This window comes from Protopterus annectens, chromosome 3.part0 (genome assembly GCF_019279795.1).
Source record: "Protopterus annectens isolate FY-2018-M chromosome 3.part0, PAN1.0, whole genome shotgun sequence".
Classification (NCBI taxonomy): Eukaryota; Metazoa; Chordata; order Ceratodontiformes; family Protopteridae; genus Protopterus; species Protopterus annectens.
This window is the reverse complement of record NC_056731.1, coordinates 1,751,362,528-1,751,385,968: the sequence shown is the minus strand read 5'-3', so window position 1 is coordinate 1,751,385,968 and position 23,441 is coordinate 1,751,362,528. Positions and strand designations below refer to the sequence as shown.

At 38.3% G+C, this 23,441-nt stretch overlaps 1 protein-coding gene across 1 annotated transcript in view; it reads right to left on the bottom strand.

Annotated features, from left to right (window-relative positions):
- The window catches only part of LOC122797007 (myosin-10-like), an 862,491-nt gene that overhangs the window by 707,194 nt on the left and 131,856 nt on the right, over window positions 1–23,441 (bottom strand). Inside the window, exon 3 of the mRNA XM_044065778.1 lies at window positions 11,502–11,686. Coding sequence (XP_043921713.1) covers window positions 11,502–11,686 — 185 coding nt within the window. The remainder of the gene's footprint in view (window positions 1–11,501; window positions 11,687–23,441) is intronic.

The following is a 23,441-nucleotide window of genomic DNA, read 5'->3' as shown; positions in this document are numbered from 1 at the left end:
TCCATAACACCCTTGTTACCATCAGCATTTCTAATATATTTTCCATTTCCATTTTCCAAATGAGATTGCAATCCCATGCCCCAGTCCATAAACTCCTATTACCATAAACATTTGAAATGTCTGTTTCTTTACATATATTTTAAATGATCTTAAAGTCTCTCTTTCCAGTTTGGTTTGAAGCTGTATATGAACTTTCTTTTTAGTTTCCCAAAAAGATGCTTTTATTATATATTCATTCCAAGGATTATTATTTTGTCTTTTTCATATTTACACAAAAATCTCTCCATACCTTGTAACGTCTCAAAAAATGCTACAAAATGTCTTTTTGTTAACCAGAATAAATGCTCTTACCGCTTGCGTTTTTATACCCAAAAGTAAAATTATATTGTCTCATAACTCATACCTGTTCATTTCCTGAGCTCTTCTGTTTTGCATTCTTATCGGGTATTTCCAAACTCTTTTCTTTTTTCTTTTATTCCTTCTTATGTAGCTGCTACTGTCTCTGCATATGTTTTATTTGCTTTTCCACTGCCTCCTTCCTACATTTCTTCTATATTTACTTTATTTATTTTCTCCATAATGTCCCCTCCAATGATACCTCATTCTCTGATTCATTTTAATTTATCATTTCCTGTAGTAAATTATCCCACAACCCAGCCAGTTGGTGAGCTGTAACTATACACTCCTCTCCAACTGTCTCCTTGGTCTGATCAAGCAGTGTTTTCTGAAAAAAACTTCTCCTGAGTTTTCTACTTCTATACTACTTACTTTTTCTGAGTTGGCATTCACCTCCACTCCCTTTGGCTGTTTCCCATCTCATGCACTGTCCTCCCTGTCACCAATGCGGTAAGAACAGGGCATGTCCACATACTCTGGTACACTAACATTGCAACTGCTGATCACAAGTAGGGGAAATTCTCCAATGCCCTGGCCAAATTTTCCCTAGTAGTACAAATTTCCCCTGTGGTCTCCCCTGAAATGAGGACTCAAACCTAGTGGGACTAACCTGGTTAACAAAGGATAAAAAATAAAAAAATCACTATGTGTGTCAGGCAAGGCTCCCTGGGATTTTTGGAACCACATCTTGCCACTCTTCTGACCTTTGGAGTAAGGTCTAGAGGGAGTGGAAAAATGGACTCCCACGGCAGAGAGAGTCTTGCCTTCTTGCTCGCACCTAGTCAAAGTGTCTTTTACCTGTGGTCCAAAAAGAAAGGAACCATCAAAGGGGGTGTGTTGGTGAAGGATGCTCGAAAGGGTTCCGCAAAGTTACACAGCTGCATCCATGCATGCCAGCTAAGGGCCACACACGTACCTGTGGCTCTACTCGCACCATCGGCTGCATAGGAAATGAGCCTCATGGAGGAGTTAACTACAGAATTAAGCGTCGCCAGCTGGGAAGCTACTTTAGCTTGAGCTCCCACAGCTGATGGATCTTGAAGGGTATCTCCGAGCTCTTTACGGAGATCCCTCTGAAGCCAGGTAAAATGACATAAGTAGTTCAGTGACATCATAGAGAAGATTGCTGAAGTGAACATTCGCTTCCCGTATCTGTCTATTGTCCTAGACTCCTTGTTAGGAGGATGGACAGATGAAGAGGTCTCCGCTAACTCTTTTTTTGGTGGCTGCTGCTACCACCATGGCATCAATAGGAACACCTTTAGTAAGGAATTGCTTATCCTGGGGTGCTGTGATGAATTTACCAGGTCTCCTCGGAGTTGGTTCCACTGTATCCGGAGCTGACCAAGCCTTTTGAGCCACCACTGACATAAGTGGATCGAAAGGCGGAGAAACCCAGGAGGTGGAAGGTCGGGAACCGAAAGCATCCAGAAATACAGATTCATCCTCGGTAGGGGCTAGGGGATTCCAATCCCCCCTCTGCTTAAGCATTTCTAAGATGTCCAAGAAGGAAACATCTTCAGAGGGGGATCTCGGGGACCCTTCCAAATCATCTAAGTCTGTATCAGAAGTGACAGACTCGGGGGAGTCAATGTGCTTCCTCTTGCACTTCTTCTTACAAGGGGGCTCCTCTGAATGAACAGGGGAGGCCTTGGCAGAAGAGGAAACACCCAATGGGGTGTCCTGGAGCATCGGTTCCCTACGCTTGGGGCCTGGAGGAGGAGCAGAGGTTGGCACAGGCACTACAGGGGACGGAGCCGGTGGGGCTGATAATGGAGCTGACTCAGTGGCCAGCACACTCCTCATGACATTGAAGGCGTCCCTGCCATGACGCAGAGAAAGCTCCAGTTCTGAGGAAATAGGAATCTTTCTCTGCACCGAGGGAGATGGCTCCGAGGCTGATGTAGGAGCCGAGCTCACCTGCGCCGAAGCTCCGAGAGGGAGAACGGGGTCGGACCAGGGTCTGATGCCACTCGCCCCCTCAGAGCCGGCGAAGGAGGCCCAGCACCCAGATCCCTCAATGTTCGGCACCACCGAGGGGATCGGAGCCAACGTCAGAACCAAAGGAGATAAGAGTTATCGGAGCCGACGGTTCCACTATTCGAACCCCAATGAACTCTGGCTCCGAACTCATTGGAGTCGGAGGAGGAACATCGAGAGAAGTGGATGGAGCCAACACCTGTTGAGGAGGGCTGGACAACATCTTGGCAAGTGCCTGCAACTTTAGCAACCTACTGACCACTCTCTCCACATCGTGATCCGACAGCCTAGAGGATCGAGAGGAGTGAGAGGATTAGTGACTACGCTCACTCTGAAGTAAAAGAGACCGAGGAGCCGAATGCACTGATTCTAGTGAAGGGGACCTCAGCCTCTTGTGGCTCTGTGATGGCTCCAAAGTCTTTGATGGAGCCGATGGAGAGATTGTCTTGTCGGTGCCAGCCGGAACCGAAGTGGAAGGTAAAATCTGAACCGAAGACGGCTCCAAACTTGGAGCCGATGGCTTGGTGGGATTAGGGGATTTCACAGGCTGAGAGCTCTTGGCCGGTGAATCCTGGGGTTTTAAAAGACCCCTAAGAATAAGCTTATTCTTACGCTCCTGCAGGCCTCTTGGACTAAAGGCATGGCAGATAGAACAAGAGTCCTGCAGGTGCACAGTGCCTAAACAATAGACGCAAGAAGTGTGCCCATCTCTCAAAAACATTTTTTGACAGCATGAGTCACACTTCTTGAACCCAGAAACCTTGGATTCCTTTGACATCTTTAAGAAGGAAAACAACACTTATAACAACAACTACCAGAAGCAAAATACAGTCTACACAAAAAAACACACTCTCTATAAGACTATAGCTAAAGGTTTTTTTTTTTTTTTTTTTTTTTGTAAATAGGAAAGCCTCTAACTTAAATGGCTAGCCTATGACAGAAAGGTAGAAGGAAAGCCTCTAACTTAAATGGCTAACCTGACAAAAAGAGGTAAGGGGGGAGGGGGTGGGGGAGAACTCTGTAAGTTAAACGAGTTCTACAAGAAAAAGAAGGGATACTACAACTAAACACTAAGTATCACAAAACAAGACTAACATTAATAATAAAACACTAAAAGTGTTGAATTCTAGAGTAAGAAAGTTATACAAAAAACTTTATACGAGCCTGAGCCAGAAAAACGACACCTCACAGCTGAAGCGGCAAATGAGATCTGAGATGCTATCGCTAGGCATCATGGGATAACGGGTAGCCTCGAGCCAGTAAACAGCTCTCGAGCTATTGAAGATGGCCAAGTCGGAGCCGAGGATCGGCTCCGATCCCAACCAACCAGCAAGAATGAAGGCGAGATAGACAACTTAACATTTTATTTTATCTTTAACCCATAAATCTGCATATTCCTGTCATAACCAAGTCTTCAAATTCTGTACATTTGCAAAAACCACTGCATGCAAATTTTTATAAATGTCATCTGTGTGCACTACTGTACATTCTGTAGCATTTTTATTTTTTCATAAAATCGTGTTACCAAAGTCTAAAACAACATATAACTCTAATGACATGTCCATACCTAGTATGAAGCTGTTACACTTCAAACTCTTAGCTGCTGTAATCTTTGACCCTTTAAATCCTGACAAAACTGCATTTGTGTCCTCTAATAAAGGTATATTTGTAACTGAAGTTGATTTGTCTGTATTAATCAGTACATTATTCCATATTTTTTCTGTAAACAATGAAATATTGTCATTTCTTTCAACTTTAAACAATGACAGATAAATGTTCTGGTTTGTTGCTGGACTGCTACACCATTTATAGATAAGCTGAAAATCTTTTTTTTATCAAGAAACTATGTGAAATAATATGAACTTGAAACATTACAAAAGTATTTTTTCTGGAAATTTGCATATTATGTACAGTGACTGTATTTACTATTGTATTTACCATATTGCAATTTAACTCTGTACCTGGAATTACATGCAAAGTAGAATTTATTACATTCTAAACATGTGTATTTGAAATTGTACTGTGACTTAACTCTGTATGTTAAATTACATGTGCTGTAGCATTTATACAAGAATTTGTGTTAAAGTCTGAAACCATACTGATAGAAGATGACTCATTCTGTGAATCTGTCACAGTCTGCTTCTGTGATTTAATCCTTTTGCATCTAGAAATACTTAACATTCCTGAACTAATAACCTTTAACATTAAAAGAACATTTCTGGAACACAGTTGTTTTAGACTGCTTTACCCAATTTTTAACTTTAAACCAAGCATTTACTGTTGTGTTAACTGCAGAAATATTGCTTGACATGTTTATACAAAAAGTATGCAAATTATTTTTACTGATGAATTTAAACTTTTCTGAGCTGTTAGCTAAAAAGTGCATTTAAGTCTTACATAACTGTATGATTCTGGAAGAATGTGTTGTATTGTCTGCAGCTTTTAAACTTTTTTTTTGCCTTTTGGCTGTGTGATGTCACACTGGAAACTTGAAAGTTTATAGAGATGATGAAGTATGTTGCTGTTAACTTGATAATGTCTTTTTATGTTCTGAAGGAACACTGCTGAAAGTTGTAGATTCTTTTCAATTTTTTGAGTTTTTTCTGAAGTAAACACTGGTGATAGGCAATTTAACAGCTGCAATTATTATATGTAGAGATCTTCTGCTCTGGCTGTTTTCTTTATGAAGTATTAGTGCTGTCTTATCAAAAGGTCTGCTCTGTAAGGAATAACTTTATTGCTGTTGGCTGTGGCCTTATTCTGTACAGAGTTCACAGTCTCCCATCTGGAAAAACAATGGTGTGCTGCTGAAAAGTCTGTTATGAAAAACTTATTTTGTAGTTACTGATACTTTTACCAGTCTATCACTGTAAACTGCTAAAGAAATCTTGAAGTTAAGCTGGCTGCTGCACTAGAAACTGTACTTGAAAAGGTTACTCTCTATAGCTGTCCCTGTTGAAGTTCTGATGAAGTGTTTCAAATGAACACAGGTACATGTAGTGCTGATAAAGTTGCTTGGAATGAAACACTGCTCTTTTGTAGTTTGCTCTGTAGAATACTTAGTCTGACTGCTGATGAAAGGTTGCTATGGGGTTTTGGGACGTACTTTGTCTTTAACTGTTTTACCCCATTCACAGAGGCTTGCCATTGAAAGAATTGATAAGACTGTAGTATACTGGAAGTAACTGGAAACAAGTGAAATGAGATTGGAAGGAAAGTCTTTGTTGATTATCCAATATTGTGCTTAACAGGTGCCAGTCTCCTTTATGGGCCAAGTCTTTTAGTACTTTCACAATAACATTTGCACACACTGAAATATGTGAGGTACAGGAGTTTTCTGAGGAAGGTGGTGTATTGTAACCGATGAGAAGCTTAAACTTAATAAATTTTGTTCGTTTTACATTTTGGCGACTTGGAGTTTTATTTTAGTGTTCTCGAGAGATGGAGGAGTTTCATGCATCTCATCTCTTTTACACTGTAATTTGGTTAATGATGCTTTCTAAGAGGTTAACAACATCTGAATACTATCTCCAATAACAGTGCTGATAAACAATAGCAGTCTGTAGAAATTCTAGAAGGCTGGATAACAACAACAATGCTGACAAATATATTCAAAGTTTCTGCAGGCATATTCTGATTCTCCTAAATTATATTACCTGAAACAGTCCTTTCCTTCTGAATAGCATGGATATTTAACCTGATTTCTGTACTCAGGGTCGAGTGCCTGCACTGCTGTCCAAAAGCTAACTTAATTTATGGAATGCTGGATATTTAATATTTTCTGTACATAAGTCCATTTTCTAATAATACCAATACCCTGTAATGCTTTTCATGCTTCTTTAGCCTTGGTTGCCTTCATTTCCAAGCCTTGTCTTGCATGTGCCTCTTTATCTAGCATTCCATTGCTATGTACATCTTTACCTTGAGAAAGGAACATTCTGTAGCTTTCCCTGAAAACCTTATTTCTGTATATCTTTTGCTTAGCCAGCAAGATTGTATCTTTCCCTTGAGAAGGGAACATTATGTATTTCTCTGAAACTGAATGCATACATGTCTACAGTCTTACTATATATTTCAGGCCTATTATTCTACCTTAATGTACTATAGTGAATTTACTCAGACTACCCTTACTCTAACACATTCTTTATCCAATATGCAGGACTCCATGATGAAAAACTAGTGCAATACCTAGAGTCTTCCAAGCACAAGTGTGAAAAAGTACTGAGAGGTAAAGCAAAAGAAGACTAGTGCAAGGAAACTTTCCCTTCCTCAGGAATGTTCCTTTGGCCACAGAACACCCAAGAGGTACAGTAATATCCTAGCAATGAGAAGGGTTAATTACCTAATTTCTGACCCTAAGGTAGGCAAAATGTGTTATTCTTCTGTACTGATTCTTACAGCAGGACATGACAGACTAACTACTACGGACTGTGTTGAGTACCAAAGAGAAAGCAAATGTACCTGAACTGTCTGGGAAGACTGGTCACACTGTAACAGAAAGTTAAGTAATATATTTCATCAATGAATTAAGACACAGGAATTGCAGCTCTGGGCACACTGGACCCAATTATATTGGCAGATAAAATTACATAACTTTGAAAAAAATCCTCTAAAACTGGGACAAATATACAGTGATGACAATCAGGTGTTCTTTTTTTAGGTATAAGGAAAAGTACTCTCCCACCAGAAAATTATGGTCACTGTAACTATCTGGTTATATATTACAAAGGTAGCTTGAAGCTGTTAAGGAACCGATGTATGCTGAAACACCCGAGAACAAGGCAAAACAACAGATTCTATCCAGACAATAAGGGTAGCGAAGGAGGCACTCCTAGCTGTGTGAAATGGAAGAAGTATTCAAAATATTAGTCTATGCCCTAAAACAACTTCCAACAGAGGAGAAAGATCTAGTGGTGGGAGAAGGAAACAATACATATGGTGTTTTTTTTTTCTTAACATTTTATGCAAGAGGTATAATTTTATGTTACCGCTTTGCAGTTAGTTTTGCAAAACAGCTCTGATTTTTACTGTCTTTGCATATTTTTTTTCTAATGTGAAATTATAGTGAAAATATAATACTGGTGAAAGATTCTGAAAGATTTATGTAAATCTTGTTCTGGCAGTTAGTTTTATGCTCTGAGCTATTAACAAGCAGATTTTGTACCCATCATAGATGGTTTAAATTCCTTCTACCTCCATTTGCCTACTATCAGATCCTTCATAAACTGATGGCTGTAATACCACTAACAGTGATTCAAATACATAGCACAAACCACAAATATACAAGAACTACAAAAAAAAAAAAAAATACAACAGGAGCTGTAGTACTGTTGAAAAGATTTAATGTGTTCTGGTACCTTGGCAAAAAACCTTCAGAGGAATAATTTACTGAGCACCCAGCAGTATAATTTATGCATCTGAAATAATCACATTCAATTAAGCAATTACAAAATTTAAAATGATAATACACCAAAATTATCCATAGAAATATATTACTATATATATATATATATATATATATATATATATATATATATATATATATATATATATGGGTTACCATTAAAAGATCGAATGTGCAAAACATCGACAAACGGAGATCCCGGTCCATATCATCGACATTTCAGTTGCGCGACAACGTAATTGGTCGACATTTAAATAATCAACACACACTACATGGCTAGATTTGAAATTGCCAAACAGTGAGAGGGAAAATATTGTATCCACGAAGGAGTGTTTGAAAGATATTTCAATGTCTGATACGGATTTACTTGGTCCGGGGTGAAATAGGAACCCTATATGACACAACAACATCACAAAAGGGTAAAGCAATGCTTCATATTGATGGGTATTTGTATTACCTTGAATGAAGCAGGAATGAAAAGAGATACTGGTGTTGCAAGTAGAAATTAACCAGCCATTGTAAAGGTAGAGCGGTAACTAAATTAGTAAGTATTGGTGACCAACTCCTGAAATCTGCACCACATCAGCACAGTGGTGACCCGAGTGAGATAGAGAGATATAGGGTTTGTAGCGATGTTAAAGTAAGAGCACAGCTTAGCAGAGATATGCCTTGTGTTTTTCTAGAGGAGAGCTTAGTATCTACTTCTTTAGATGCAGTGCATAGTGTACCATGGAGAGGAGCACTATTACAATGTATTGCAAGAGTACGCCGTAGATATCATCTCACTCCTGGAAGTAGGGAATTGAATTTATTGAATGTAGATGTAAGCAGGTACAAACTAAAGGACAGTACATTCATTGCTAAACGGATCACTGATACTTCCAGTAATACAGTGGTATATGCATTTAGCACTGTTAATTTGTATGATCTCAGTAAGGCTACTATATGGATGATGGATGGGACATATTTCCATAGGGGTCTTACATGTAGACAACTGTATAGTATTCATGGTCTATTAAAGATAGGGTCATATAGTAAGGTAGTACCGCTATTTTATGCACTAATGAGCTCTAAATCTTTAAAATGTTATAACCATCTTTGGAATACCTTATTCACTCTACTGGCCGAGAACGGTTTTGTCAAAAGTGTGAAATATATACTATGTGATTTTGAGATTGCAGCCCAGAAAAGTATACGCTTAAACTTTGATGATGTGTAGTCCAAGGGCTGTTTGTTCCACTTTGGGCAGAATGTATGGCGAAAGGTTCAGCAATTTGGTTTGAGTTCACTGTACAACAGTAATATGCGATTTCAGCTATGTATTAAATCATTTGTGGCATTGGCGTTCCTGCCTGAGGATCAAGTTGTAGCAACATTCAATAAGCTCAAAGAAAGGTTACCTGATGAGGGTACAGAATTAGTTAATTAGTTTACTGACTACTACATCTATGGTAGGCTGTGTAAGTTTAGCACTCGTAAGTCTGGTACTGTCCGCTTTCCACCACTATTCCCGTCAAAATTTTGGAACGTGTCTGAGTTGAATGAACTTTTCCCACCACGGACACAAAACTCGGTAGAAGCTTGGCACAGGCGTTTGAAGTGTCTAGTGAGTGCGAGAGTGACCAATTTAGATGTAATCATAAGGGCTCTGTGTAGAGAGCAGGACTGTATAGATGAGTTACATGTGCGAATGGTTACCGGAGTACCTTTCTCACCGAAGAAAAGGAGACTGATTGAGAGACATGATAGATTCCAATGTATACTATCTAATAGGGAAGAGTACATCCCATTGGACTTTGTTTTCAGCATTGCTCGCCTACTTAAAATGTAACCTACTTGTACATACTGTTATAATGCGCCAAAGTAATGCACTACAGTGAAATATTGTAAAACTGATATACTTTATCATGGATGAGTGTTTAAGTTTCTGTTCTGGATAAGCGGTGACTTATGCGCTATACTTCTGTGTTTTGAATGAGCATTGACGTGTGATGGACTTACTTTAGTTGTATGTGATTGCATACATGTATTGTCTGTTTGTTAGGGTACTGGAACTGTTTAATGGATATTAGCGTTGGGGTGTTTGCTGTGTACACTATCAGTGAAATGGATGTCATAGAGTAGCATGTCAATGTTTTGAAGTGTCAAAGAACTGACCGTCAATATTTTGATGAGTTGAACAACTGACGTGTCGATGATATGGACCGGGATCTCCGTTTGTCGATGTTTTGCACGTTCGATCTTTTAACGGTAACCCATATATATATATATATATATATATATATATATATATATATATATATATGGATCTAGGACTTCTGAACAAAAGTTCAATAGTCCGAATCCACAATAACCGAATGCACTTTAACAAAAGCGCTTTCATCAAAAAAGTGCTTTTGTTAAAGTCCGTTCAAAAAAAAAAAACAATAAATCTTCTTTTACGCATGGGGCAAGCCCCCCTGCACCCCCCATGTGGGGGCTGTGCCCCACACCCCCCCTACTTTTATATTCTTACTCCGAGGTTGCACTACAGTGGGGAAAAGGGAATTCTCCAAAGTGCGACCGGCACAACCAGCATACATAACCGAAAGTGCTGCTTCGGTGAACAACACTTTCAGTTATGTATGTTCGGTGAGTTCTGTTTCGGCAGAAAGTGCAATCGAGGATCTTTACGGCTCATATATATATATATATATATATATATATATATATATATATATATATATACACACACACACATTTATATATATAATACTATCCAACCTACAATGTTTAATGTCCCCCAAGTGTTCTAAAACACATGTTTTAATAATTCTCTTATTTTGGCCAATATACCACTTAATGGGAGAACAGCCACATCCCAAGATATAAACTACCCCACATGACTGATAATCAAATCTGTCTTTGGCTATATACCTCACACCATTAATAATAGTACCAGAGATATTCTTAATTCTAGTGCAAACCTTACATTTTCCACACTTAAACATATCAGTTTGTCTTTTAAATACTTTTTGATTCCTGGTATTACGTAATTCTTTTAAATTTAAATACCTTCCATAGGAAAAAGTGACTCTTTGTGGAAATAACTTCGCCAACTCTTCATTACCACAAACCATAGGCCATAAGATATCTGCTGCATCTTTCAAATGGGATGAAAAGGGAGAAAATTTTGTGACAAAAAATAACCTTTCATTGGGGGACATTAGAAATTGTAGGATGGACAGTCCCATTGCTGAACATTTTCATAATATTCATGGAGGTTTAGATGACTCTCTGTTTTTAGTGTACTGGCAAGGCCATCATTTTCAAGGGGAGGGAGTTTCATATCTCAATTATTAAAGTTAGAAAGTAGATTCATTTTGAATTTTGGTACACTTGCCCCTAGGTTAATTTAAACATTTAATTGTATTATTGTATGTATATTATTATATTTCTATGGATGATTTAGGCGTACTGTCATTTTAAATTTTGCAATTGCTTAATTGAATGTGATTATTTCAGATGTATAAATTATACTGCTGGGTCCTCAGTAAATTATTCCTCTGAAGGCTTTTTTGCAGAGGTACCAGAACACATTAAATCTTTCCAGCAGTACTACAGCTCCTGCTGTTTTTTTTTTTTTTTTTTTTTTTTTTTTGTAGTGTTTCGAATACAGTCAGATTATGCTAATGCAGCCAACTTCCCCCAACCGAAAAGGAATCTTTTCTGATGTACTCACCTGTACTTCTAGTAGTCTGATATCGTGTTCTTTGTCTTGCATGGTGTTGACTGATTGCTCTAGTTCCAACTTAAGTTTCACTAGTTCTGCTTCCTTATAAGAAATGTCCCTTTTCACTACCTCAGTCAATTTCTTCATTTGGGATATCTCCTCCATTAGTAACTGCTTTTCTCTAGAAACATTATCTGTCAGGAAAGAGAACATTAATAATAACAAATACCCCATTTTCCTACTATCAATTCCAACACTGCCTCTGGAAAAAAATTTGTAACACAGAAATACAAAATAAAACACAGAAGCAATATTCATTCATTTATTCTCTGATATTCAGAGGCCTATCCCAGCACTCAGTATGTATAAAGTAGAGAAACTAATTCTTGCTAGGGTGCCAGTCCACTGCAGAATGCACATATGCATACATACATACATACACACACACACACACACACACACACACACACACACACACACACACACACACACACACACACACACACTCCTAAAACAAAGAACTGTGCCCACTATAACAGCCATTTTCTTAGACCACAGCAGTCCCATTTGTACTTTCTCCTTTAACTGTGCTCAGATCGTTGTTTTAGCAGTCCACTATTTCCCTTCCTTAAGTTTATTTCTGTTCTTGTGTAACCACTTTTGAGTTCTCAGCCAGTATTTTTCCAGAGCTGAACTACTGCATTCTGGCTTTCATTTTCTCATTGTTTTGCTGGTCTGTGGGGGTTGAGGTCGGCTTTTGAACTTTGAATTTCAAAGTCCATAGAGACTTCCTTACATTACACAGTTGTTCAAAGAGTCAAGTGCAATTTTTTACTGTTTGATAAGTCATGTCAAAGTGATACTGGACTATTAGAACTGCGTACTAGAGCAACAAAATCAAGACATTCATATAATAGCACAGAGGTCTTTTAAACTGCTTTTCTCCTTTTAGTTATCTCTCAGCAGATTTATGGCTGTTTACGTTAAGTCACTGATTGTTTTCTCTTTCTCTTGACAAGCTTTCAACCTGCTTCTTTCACTCTCACTAATGCTCAGGCTCACCCCACTCCCACTACCCTACTCCCAAATCTCACCTACCCCCTCTTACTCTATATTTCTGCTTCCATAGCACCACCCACATATTCTTCTAACCAATACCATCAGTTCCCTCCACTGGGAAAACAATACAATTACTCCCAATAGTAACACCCACTCTAGTTTACCACTGAAGATCCTCTCAAATTGTCTTATCCTTGCCACCTATAACTATCAAATTAAATCTCTACAACCAGCCGACTACCTTCCTAACATTTTCTTATCCTAATTTACAACAAAGATAAAACCTAAGTTAAATAAGATGCCCCTAAATCAGATTATTTTACTATTTCTCCTCACTCTACTAGCCTTCATCACCAAATATTAAATCCACCCTCTTCAAATACTTAGGACTTCAACTAATCCTTACAAGGAATATCAGCATCTACCTAGCCTGTCTTTCACCACAACATCCTAGCTCTACAAACAAACCATATCGGACTTATTTTTCTATAAATATCTAAAAGCAAAGCACCCAAATGTACGACCAAATATCAAACCAAGACTTTCCACACTCTTCTGTAAAATATCAATTCAGAAATTTGCTGAGATATTTACCCCAACCCAGGTCCCACTGCTCATAAAACCATCAATTTCAACCACAAAATAAACCAGTCACCTAATACATCCAGCAAAAAGCAGAACCCAAATTCACCTTACTAAATATGACCCTAAGTATGTGCAATAAAATCTATGACATACATGCTTATCTTTCTACATACACTCCTGATGTAGTCATAGATACTGAACCCTGGTTAGAAAAAAATAAATAAAGGATAATGAGATCACCCCCCCCCCCCCCCCCCAGGATACAATATATTCAGACAAGACAGACAAAACAAGCATGGTGAAGCAATCATCTGCAAAACTTTCCTAACCATTACCTTACTTCCACAGGAAATACCCAAATTTAACTGCGCTGAACTATTAATTATATTCCTAAAAATCAGCAATAGCAATTTATATATCACCAGGAAACAACATTGATACTGATAAAAGCATCTTGTATTGGATATCCCAACAAATTAACCATGTAAATATAATACTCGCAGACTAAAATATATACTGGCAACTTATAAATTCTTCTACCCCCACTGAATTCATAAATTTGTACAACTTCAGACAATTAATGACCACACCTACTAGAACCAATAAAATTTCAGGGAGACACTCAACGCTAGATTGGAGTGTTGCAAACAAACCAGACAAATGGACAAAAGTAGGCTGCCTCTCAAATAGCATAAGTGACCACATACCAACACATGCTATTGGAACTCACTATAACCTAGATACACATTATATTTAATCAAATACAAAATAAAACCAGTTTCAGCAAAGATATTTTCAATGAAACATTAAAAAATATAACTGGAATGTACTTAGAACCATGCCACTAGATACTTTAATAATGTATTCCTACAGACCTTAAACAATGTAGCACCAGTATGTAATAAAAGAGTAAAATTCAACTCCACACCATGGCTGACAAAGGAAACAAAAATAATGATGATTAAAAGGGCTAAAGCCTGGAAAAATCGGTATAAAAATAGAACTCAAAATGCCTTCCAGCAATTTAGACATCTTAGAAACCTTGCAAAACTCCATTTCAAACAGGATAAACAAACATACTATACCAACCTGCAAGACAAACATATAAACAACCCAAAATGTTTTTGGTCATCACTAAATAAACTACTCCGACTGCGGTGGTGGTGCTGCGGTAGCGTTGTCGCCTCATAGCAAGACGTTGTCCCGTTCGATTCTCAGCTAGAGCGTCTTCTGTGTGGAGGCATACATGAATGGGGCGTGCCTTCATTGAAGGTTGTGCATCGGGGCTGGTAACCCGGTATGTAAAAATCCACTACCAATCATTAGCGGACCGGAGTTCCGCTGTGGCGACCCCTAACCAGGAAAAGCCGAAAGACACAAACAAACTAAATAAACTACTCCACCTTGGCAAGACCACCGGTTCCTCTCCAAAAACAGACAATACAACAGACTCCCCACACAGTTTAACGTCTACTTTATACAATCTGTATTATCTCTCTCAGACACTAACACATCTGACCCCTCATGCTACCCCTGTCCAAACAAAACCACCCATAGCTCTTCATTTTTAGTCGAGTTCCCACCTCAACTGTAAGGAAGTTGCTCCTTAAACTAACTTTTATAACTGTAGACCAATTACCATCAGACTACCTAAAATGGCTGCAGAAGTCATACCCTTCCCTGTGTCCATACTAGTTAATAGGTCCATTGCAGAATGACACGTCCCATCACTGTAGAAAAAATCCTACATCATACCACTGGATAAAGGCAGCATATCTACAGAGTTTAATAACTACAGACAGATAGCGATTCTCACCCCCCTCTTCAAAATATTAGAGAAATACATCCATATGCAGCTGATGCAATACCTAACCTCGAATAACCTGTTCTCAGAAACACACCATGGCTTTAGGCCCCAGCACAGCACCATTACTGCTCTGCTACATTTTACAAGTATAATAAACCAACATAGAAACAATGGTCTGTGCATGTCCTCCATGTTTTTAGACTTGTCAAAGGCATTCAGTACTGTCTCACACCAGCAACTGCTCGTTTGACACTCCTCAATATGACTTTCATAATACTCCTTGTTGTGGTTCCTTAGTTACCTATGTGGAAGGCAACAAACCGTTAAATGGCAACAAACCTACTCTTGCTTTCAACCAGTTACTACAGGTGTCCCTCAGGGCTCTATCCTGAGTCCTCTACTATTTAATATATTTATTAATGACCTTTACACCTCCACTGACCATGCTAGTTTAGTTCAGTATGCAGATGACTCAACACTATGTGCAGCCTCAGCAGTAAATAAGCTCCAACACATTACCCAAAAATCTTTCTCCTCTATAGAAACCTGGCTCAAAGAATTAAACCTCCTACTCAACCCCAAGAAAACTAAGCTAATGCTTTTCACCTCAAAAAGATTCCAAAATCAAAAGCAATCTTTCACCATAAAGTCATCAAATAATACTATCATAAAAACTGTAATTTACAGTAAACTTCTAGGCATTATAATAGATGACAGTGTCAAATATGACCACGATATACTGCACACCATTAAATCTATACACCAAAATCTAGGCTCCCTTTATAGGATCAACAATTTCATTACAGATACCACAAGAAAAATGCTAGCCACCACCCTCTTACTGCTGACTCTCTTATACGTCGCTCCTATCCAAACAAACTTAAACAATACTCAAAGAAACTTGCCTCCTGCTACAGTAAAATAGCTAAATTTGCCACCAGTTTCCTTCATAGAACCCACCACTGTCATAGCTTAAAGCAATTAAACTGTCTTGAATTGCACAACTGTCTAATATATTCACAACTAACTACAGCACACAAACTAATTCATCATCCAAAAAAATGCCCTGCACTACAAAACGTATTACCACCCTACTGTCACTGAACATTATGGAACATCAGCTTTCTCTTCTATTGCCAGATTCTTAGTAGTTGGTGTTCTCAGGTAGTGCAGGACCTGCTTTTGTGCTCAGTGATAATAAACACATACTTAACACAGATAGCTCTGTTTGTGAATATTTAACTAATTTGTAGGCATCCCTCTCACCTGAGCCTCAAATACTCACACCCTCATCCTCTGCACTTCCTCATTCTAAAAATGTCATACACTGATGCCACTAAAAATCTTTACCAAGGCCTCCTAGAACCAGCAAGACTAAGTCTCAGTGGAAATTGTCCAAGTCATCTCCTCCATGCACAGCTCAAGTGTTAAGTCACTATGAGACAGATGGTCCACAATCATACCTCTAAATCTGGAAACATCAAAAATCTGGACAAGGCCCGTGAAAAATAGGTACAAATCTATATGTTGATTAACATAAAATTTGCATGCATAATTATGTAACCTTGCCCACACCAACTGAATTGTGGGATACCAACTTTCAGATGCAAACAAACAACCAAAATATGGCCCCAGAGTCCCCCTGCAACCATTCCAATGTCCCATTACCTGGCTATTTTGCCCCATTTACCATAAACACTAATATGCATACTGCTTTATTTCTACAATGATTTGAATTTTATTTTACATTTTATAGCACAAACACTAACAGACATCTGCGAAACAAAGCAATACAGTCTCACAATGAAAACAGACTTAGCATCAAAACTTCTCTGCCTTGAAACCCACATTCATTGAAACAGCATTGAAACCCACATCCAAAGAAAAATGCAGCATCTGTCCAGTGGCCTGTGGTGGATAAAGATTACTTTTGGGTTGTTTTCAAATCATAGGCCCCTTGCACATGAAACAAGAAACATACATGTATTCTTTGATACACCTTCCTGGCTTTATTAAATTATATTCCTTGTATAATACAGCACACTTGTTAGAGCGCATTTTAAATTTATTGTTTGAACATTTTTCCAGTAAGCAATGAAACAAAATGCATGAACCAGTAATGACAAAACTGCCCAGTTCAGAACATTTCCATCATAAAAGTCTACTCAAACATCTACAATCCACCAGTATCAGTAAATATGCACAATCTCTGCAGAAGTAAAAGTCATGTAAATAATTCCACATTAAAGAGATCTGTAACTAATGAAGAGGTTGTTGCTAGCAAACAACTTTATATTTAATTGTTTTATCTACAAATAAAGTACCTCTTGCACTTGAGGAATAAATTACCTACGTTACATATAAATAAAATGATAAGCTAGTAATATTGCAATAGGAAATGGAGCGGCAGAATTTTCACTGCTCTGCTGACTTACCTCATAGCAACAGTACATACATCAATCATTTGAAAAATGATTGCACATAACCTATCATCCAGATATTACACATTTAAGCTGAAGTGTCTTCACACTGTGCAGTTACATTCAGTATAGCAAAGTGCAGCAAATGCAGCAAACTACTAATATACTTTTTTATCTTACTGCTAAGTGCTAACAAAGAAAGTCAACCTTGGGGCAAACTGTTCTGGGCCTGTGTGTGGATATATACTTATTCAGTCAAACCAACTCAGTCTTGCAAATTGCAAAGCAGACACAAAGATGCATTATACTTCTAGACTCAGGCTAAGAACTGTGTAATTCACACCTTTGCAACCCCTTTGCAATATTTGGTTGCTAATATGCAGCCCCAAGCTCTTTAAGTTAAACAAAACAATATATCTAAATTGTTTGAAAACCAGTGTCTTCTTAAAAGGCAGCTTTTAATGGCCAGATCCATTCTATTTTATTGAAAGTATATCTCTTCCTCAGCTGAACTGTACTCAAGTACAGTTTATCTCTGTGATGCGTTTTAAATAAACTTTATGTAAACTGGATGTTTCAGAAATAACATTCAAGTACATTTGCTTTCATTGTCAATAAGATAATCACTTTACTTAGCCTGGTCAGCCATGATAATAATTTTAAAAGCCATGTGTGGATCTATATAAACCCTTTACAGAAATCAATAGACCCTAACAATATATTCATTTATTGACATTATAAAGTGTATTGGGGGAGATGAGGTTTAAGAGTAAGACCTTTTACAAAGAAACTGCTGTAGAAAGCTTTTTTATATGTGTGCAAGTAATTTATTGATTTACAAAGGTCTGCAGAAAAATGTGACATTACTTTTCAAGTTAGAGAAGTATTAGTCATGATTGATAGGGAGTTGCCCTTTAATGTGTATTAGTCACTATAAATATTGCAAACTTTGTTTAAATTGCTGTTCTTGCCTGCACATAAACACAAAGAAATCCATGACCCTTTTAGGGAAGTGCTCTCGGATAAAAGCTCCAACGAGAAGGGGAAAAACTTCAAAGTTCTATAGAAAATGCATATGCCAAGCCAACTAAAGTGGAGTGGATACAAAGCTCAAGCACTACATTTATGAACTAAACCAACAACTTACTACTGTAGATGAAGACATCTGGACTTCAGAAAAGCAACTGAACCCTCACTCACTACAAAAAGTAAGCCCAATAACTCCGTAGCTTAATGGTTCACGTCACACACTGCTACTAGATGTGATTAACTTCACATTCTGCAACTGCGAGCTGCTTTCAGATTAATATACATTTGGGAATATATATGACTGTGAGCTGCACATGCATGCTACATTAAAATAACTTAGTCTTAACGGCTAAAGCGTGGAGGAAATTACCATCTGCTTAGAACAACAGCCCGCACGCACACAGGCACACAGACACACACACACACACACACACACATACAGAGTCACACATGCACTTCAAGCAGTCCGAATAGCTCTGCAGTACATGCTATATACTCGTGACTCAAAAGTTCTCCTCTGCTGCAGCCATTCACAAATACCTCAAAAGCTCTGCACACTTCAAGCAGTCTGAATAGCTCTGCATTTGTAACCATTCATAAATACCTCAAAAAGCTCTGCAGTATCCACTATCCATGCTCCAATTCAACCAGCACGGTTGCTCTGAGGTACCCCAGGTCCGCAGCATTCAAAAAACAGTCCTTCCTGCTCACATAATGTTTCCAAACCATAGCATTACTTTAGAAGCCATTCAAACGTCCTTCCTGGGCAAAATACGTGAGCCCTTGAGCTCAATTCCGACAGGCTGACGGATCTGACATCATCGCGCACGATTTTTTTAAAAAAAGCCTGAAAAATTGGAAATGAAGGGGTGCCACTCAGGAATCGTGGCACCCCATTTGTGGACCCCAAAACGCGGTACAAACCGAGTAATTTGGTATGGTTGAGAGGTCTGTCCACAATTGTATACTCCTAAACACTCTATTAATAAAAATAGTTTAGTGATTGGTGACCCAGTTATTAAACATACAGATTCTCTACTCACAAGATTGGGCAAGGGTAATGTTACAATCAGTTTGAAATTTTCTGGTATGGGTCTGGTACCTCGCCTTCTCCTGGAAATACATTTTACTGCACAAACACCACCTTTTTATATCAAGCTTAATCGAGAGTTTAAAATAGTGGTGTTTTGAAGGAGTGGAGGTGTTGTATTTTCATAATGTTACAATCAGTTGCCTTTTCGATCACAGGATTCCTAATGTTACAGGATCCATAAAGACTCTTTCCCAGGAAAAAGAGGAGTATGATATGATATGATATGGTTGTCTATATCATATGAGCGAATCGCACAAATTGTGAACGCTCATAATGTCGAACGTACCGGACCTCGAAGTGCTTTTTCTGAGATTGCGGTACAGTGAAGAATGGGATATTTACCCTCTCCTCACTGTAGTGAGATCTCAGAGTTGGAATATATATTTAGTGGGGGTGGGTGGGGGGCACAGCCCCCCACAATAGGAAGTTTGAGGTCCAGCACATTCGATGTAATGAGCGTTCACAATTTGTGCGATTCGCTCATATGATATAGACCCATGATATGGTGGTGGTCCATATAGGATTGAATGACCTGGGATGTAAAGCCTTGAAAGACATTTAGTTAGTTATTTTATTTATTTATTTATTCATCCTTTGTTGACTGGGTTAGTTCCACTAGGCTAGAAGCCTCTTTTTAGGGGGTCCCCAAGGTGGTATTTATATTGTACAGAGATATGTCAAAACCTTCCATGCGGGAAAGACTGTGGTCCTGAATGGAGTCCTTCTTTCAAGAAGAATGAAGCTTAGGGACAAAGAAAAGATAACTGGCTTCAGCAATTAGCTGAATAGTTGGTGTCATTCTAGGGAGATCCAGTTTATGTCAGTATATGAGATGACAGATAATCTAACTTGCTTTACAAGGTATGGCCTGCATCAATCAAAGACTTCCACATACTGGTTAAAGCTTTTGCTGCCTTATAGTGCCTTTTTTACGCAAAGTACATTTATTTAGCATTTCAACAGAGCAAATTTATCAAACCCTAAAATAGACCATATTAAGGCAGACTTTTGCAATGGCAGAAGTCTCGACAACAAATTACCTGATCTTGAGACACTCTTTCATCTGTAACATATCCATGATTGTGCAATTACTGAGACTTGGTTTAAATGTAAAGAAATCACTACCTCCACACCTCAATTTTGCATCTACCATGCCTTTAGGCTTAATGGTAACTGTGGCGGTCTCTCCATATTTGTCATATTTATATCACCTTCAGACAGATTCTCAGAGACCAAGAAACACAACTCGTAGACATCCAGATCACTGTAAATAAGACAAATACCCATGCTAACTTATAGCCTGCAGCAAGCAACCCTCCATGTCTCCAGATGATCATGCTAAATTTCTAAAAGTATTAGAGGAACTCCTTGTTAACAAAAACTCTATTATTTTGGGAAAAGTTAACTACTCCACAATTAACTGGAGCACCTATACCTCCAATATAAGATATGTTCAAATATTCTTGGGCTTAATTAATAAAAACTGCCTGGAACAGATAGCTAATAAACTCTCTCTATATGACATAATATTTTAGATCTGGTCCTCACATATGTAACCTCTATAAGTACTATACCCTTGGTATCTCCTTCCACAGTTAGGTCTGGCCATATAGCTGTTACATTTGCCTTCAAAATCTCCAAAGCCTATAAAAAGCAACATCTCTGAATTTAAGAACATCTTACAGGTAAACCACGTGCACTTACATGATGAAATCTCAAAATTCACCTATGATAGTTTTAGCTTGGACCTATGATAGTTTTAGCTTGGATGTAACACAGCAATCAGTTTTACAGAGGAGTTTTATCCCCATGTAGACAAATACATTGAATTAGTAGTCCTAGCCAGAGCAAAATACATTGGGAAATTCAAAAACAAACTACCCCAGTGGCCTGCCAGTGTAAATAAACTTATCAGCAAGAAAGAAAAAAACTCTTTAAATAATACACAGCTCCAAAACTCCCAATAGCAAGGACAGTATGAAAATATTACCAGGGAACTGAAAAACACTATTAGGACTAGTAAAGCAGCCCTGAGCTTAGGGTAGCTTCTGAAGCTAAGGATGACTGCAAGTCTTATTTAGCTGTGTTAGAAAACTAAGGAACAATAGTTGACAATGTTCATAACTTACAGGCACAAAACAAGGCAAGTGTAACTGCAAAGTCCAACAAGGTTTAATAGCTGAGTAAAACAAGCTTACAGCAATCAGTAGTCACCGGTGCACACTCTGGTAACTGCCAAGCAATAAAAAGTTAAAAACGATCTGGCTGCACAAATTCTGAGTCACAAAGTGTAAAGCGCTTTTCGTTAGGGAACACTTCTCCTAACTTCCTCAGACAATAGTGCTCAAAAAGAAAAAACAAGTTTAAGTACTATCCTAGTGACTCATATTTGTAAATACAATGAAGCCAATTAAGCACAGTCACATCATTTAAAGGTATAATCCTAAAATACTGAAGTCAGTTTGTTGTTGTTAAGTCATTAGGTAAAATGAGTGCCTTAGTTTTATAAAAAAGCAAAGTTCTGTTATCTTGTAACGGAACATGTAGTAAATTAAATAGTATTAATTAAAATCGTAATTAGTTCACTTTACTTATAGCTAATGTTCAGGGACCCGTGGAAGTAGTAGTCTTTTCATAAAAAACTGTGTTGTGTAACGTTTCTTTTAACCTGTAAAAGGTGGGTGTAACTTAGCAATTATAACATCCCTAGGGCTAATGAGCATCTATTATTTAACCATCCAACAAAAATAATGTATGTACAGCTACTATATCTTAAGGCTCTTTAATTTTAGCACACATAGAATAGAAGTCATTTCATTCAAGCCCGGTGGAAAGCATGCATTGAGTCTAAGCTGCCACAAAAGTTCCAATTTCTCCAACATAAGTGTAGAAGCCTCTCCTCTACTATTCATCTCAACTGAGTCGATGGCCTTAAATTTAAAACTGTGGTTAGGGTTTTCAATGCAGTGTCTAGCTAGTGGACTCTCCATTTTCCTTTTGTTAATGTAATAAACATGTTCGTAAATCCTCTGCTTAAACTTACGATCAGTCTTGCCTACATAAAAACTAGGGCAGCACTGACATAATGCTACATAGACTAAGGCTTTAGAGTTACAGTTAAACTTGTTCTTCAGGAAATAGTCTCACCCCCTTATAATGAATTTTGACCCTGTAGCAATGTGTCGACACTGGTTACATGCCTCGCATTTAAATGTCCCTGGGGTGCCTCTCAAAGTGCTGTTAATACTTTCGGTAAGTTTTATTGGGTTCCTTCCTTTTTTCCAGGTGACCAGCAGTTTATCTCCCAACTTTCCTTGTATATCCCTATCGGACTGTAACAACTGCCAGTTTTTGCCCAGTATTGGGATCAGGGCTTCATAATCTAAAGAGAATGTAGTCGCAAATCTCAAACAATTTTGCTCCCTTTGTGGTCAAATACTACTCCTAACTACGGGGTTACTCAGTTCTATCTCTACTGAGACGGTTTCCAAAGTGTGGGCTGCTGTCCATCCTTGTGAGAGGATGGGTCAGAAGTGGCCAGAGGCCCTTTTACTACTCACCTCCCTTATAAGGTCAGCAATCAACTCAATGGGGTACCCTCTCTTGAGGAACATGGACTTCAAAAGTTTACATTCCTCAAAGAAGTGATCATCCTCCGTAGTCATCCTGGCCGCTCGTACCAGTTGGCCCTTCACTACACTCCTCTTCTGGTGCAGCGGGTGAAAACTAGTGTAGTGTAAGAATGAGTTAGAGTAAGTACTCTTTTGGAAAATCCTTGCTAGGTATTTTTTTCTGGGCTCTATCTTTAGATAGTTCAATATCCAAGAAGCTCATAGAATCTATGTGAAAGTTACTAGTAAACCTGAGAAAGGTGGTGGACCTATTAAACTACTCCAAAATTTCAGAAGCTAGTTCAACACACCCTTTAATAATCATAAAAATGTTGTCTAAAAAGT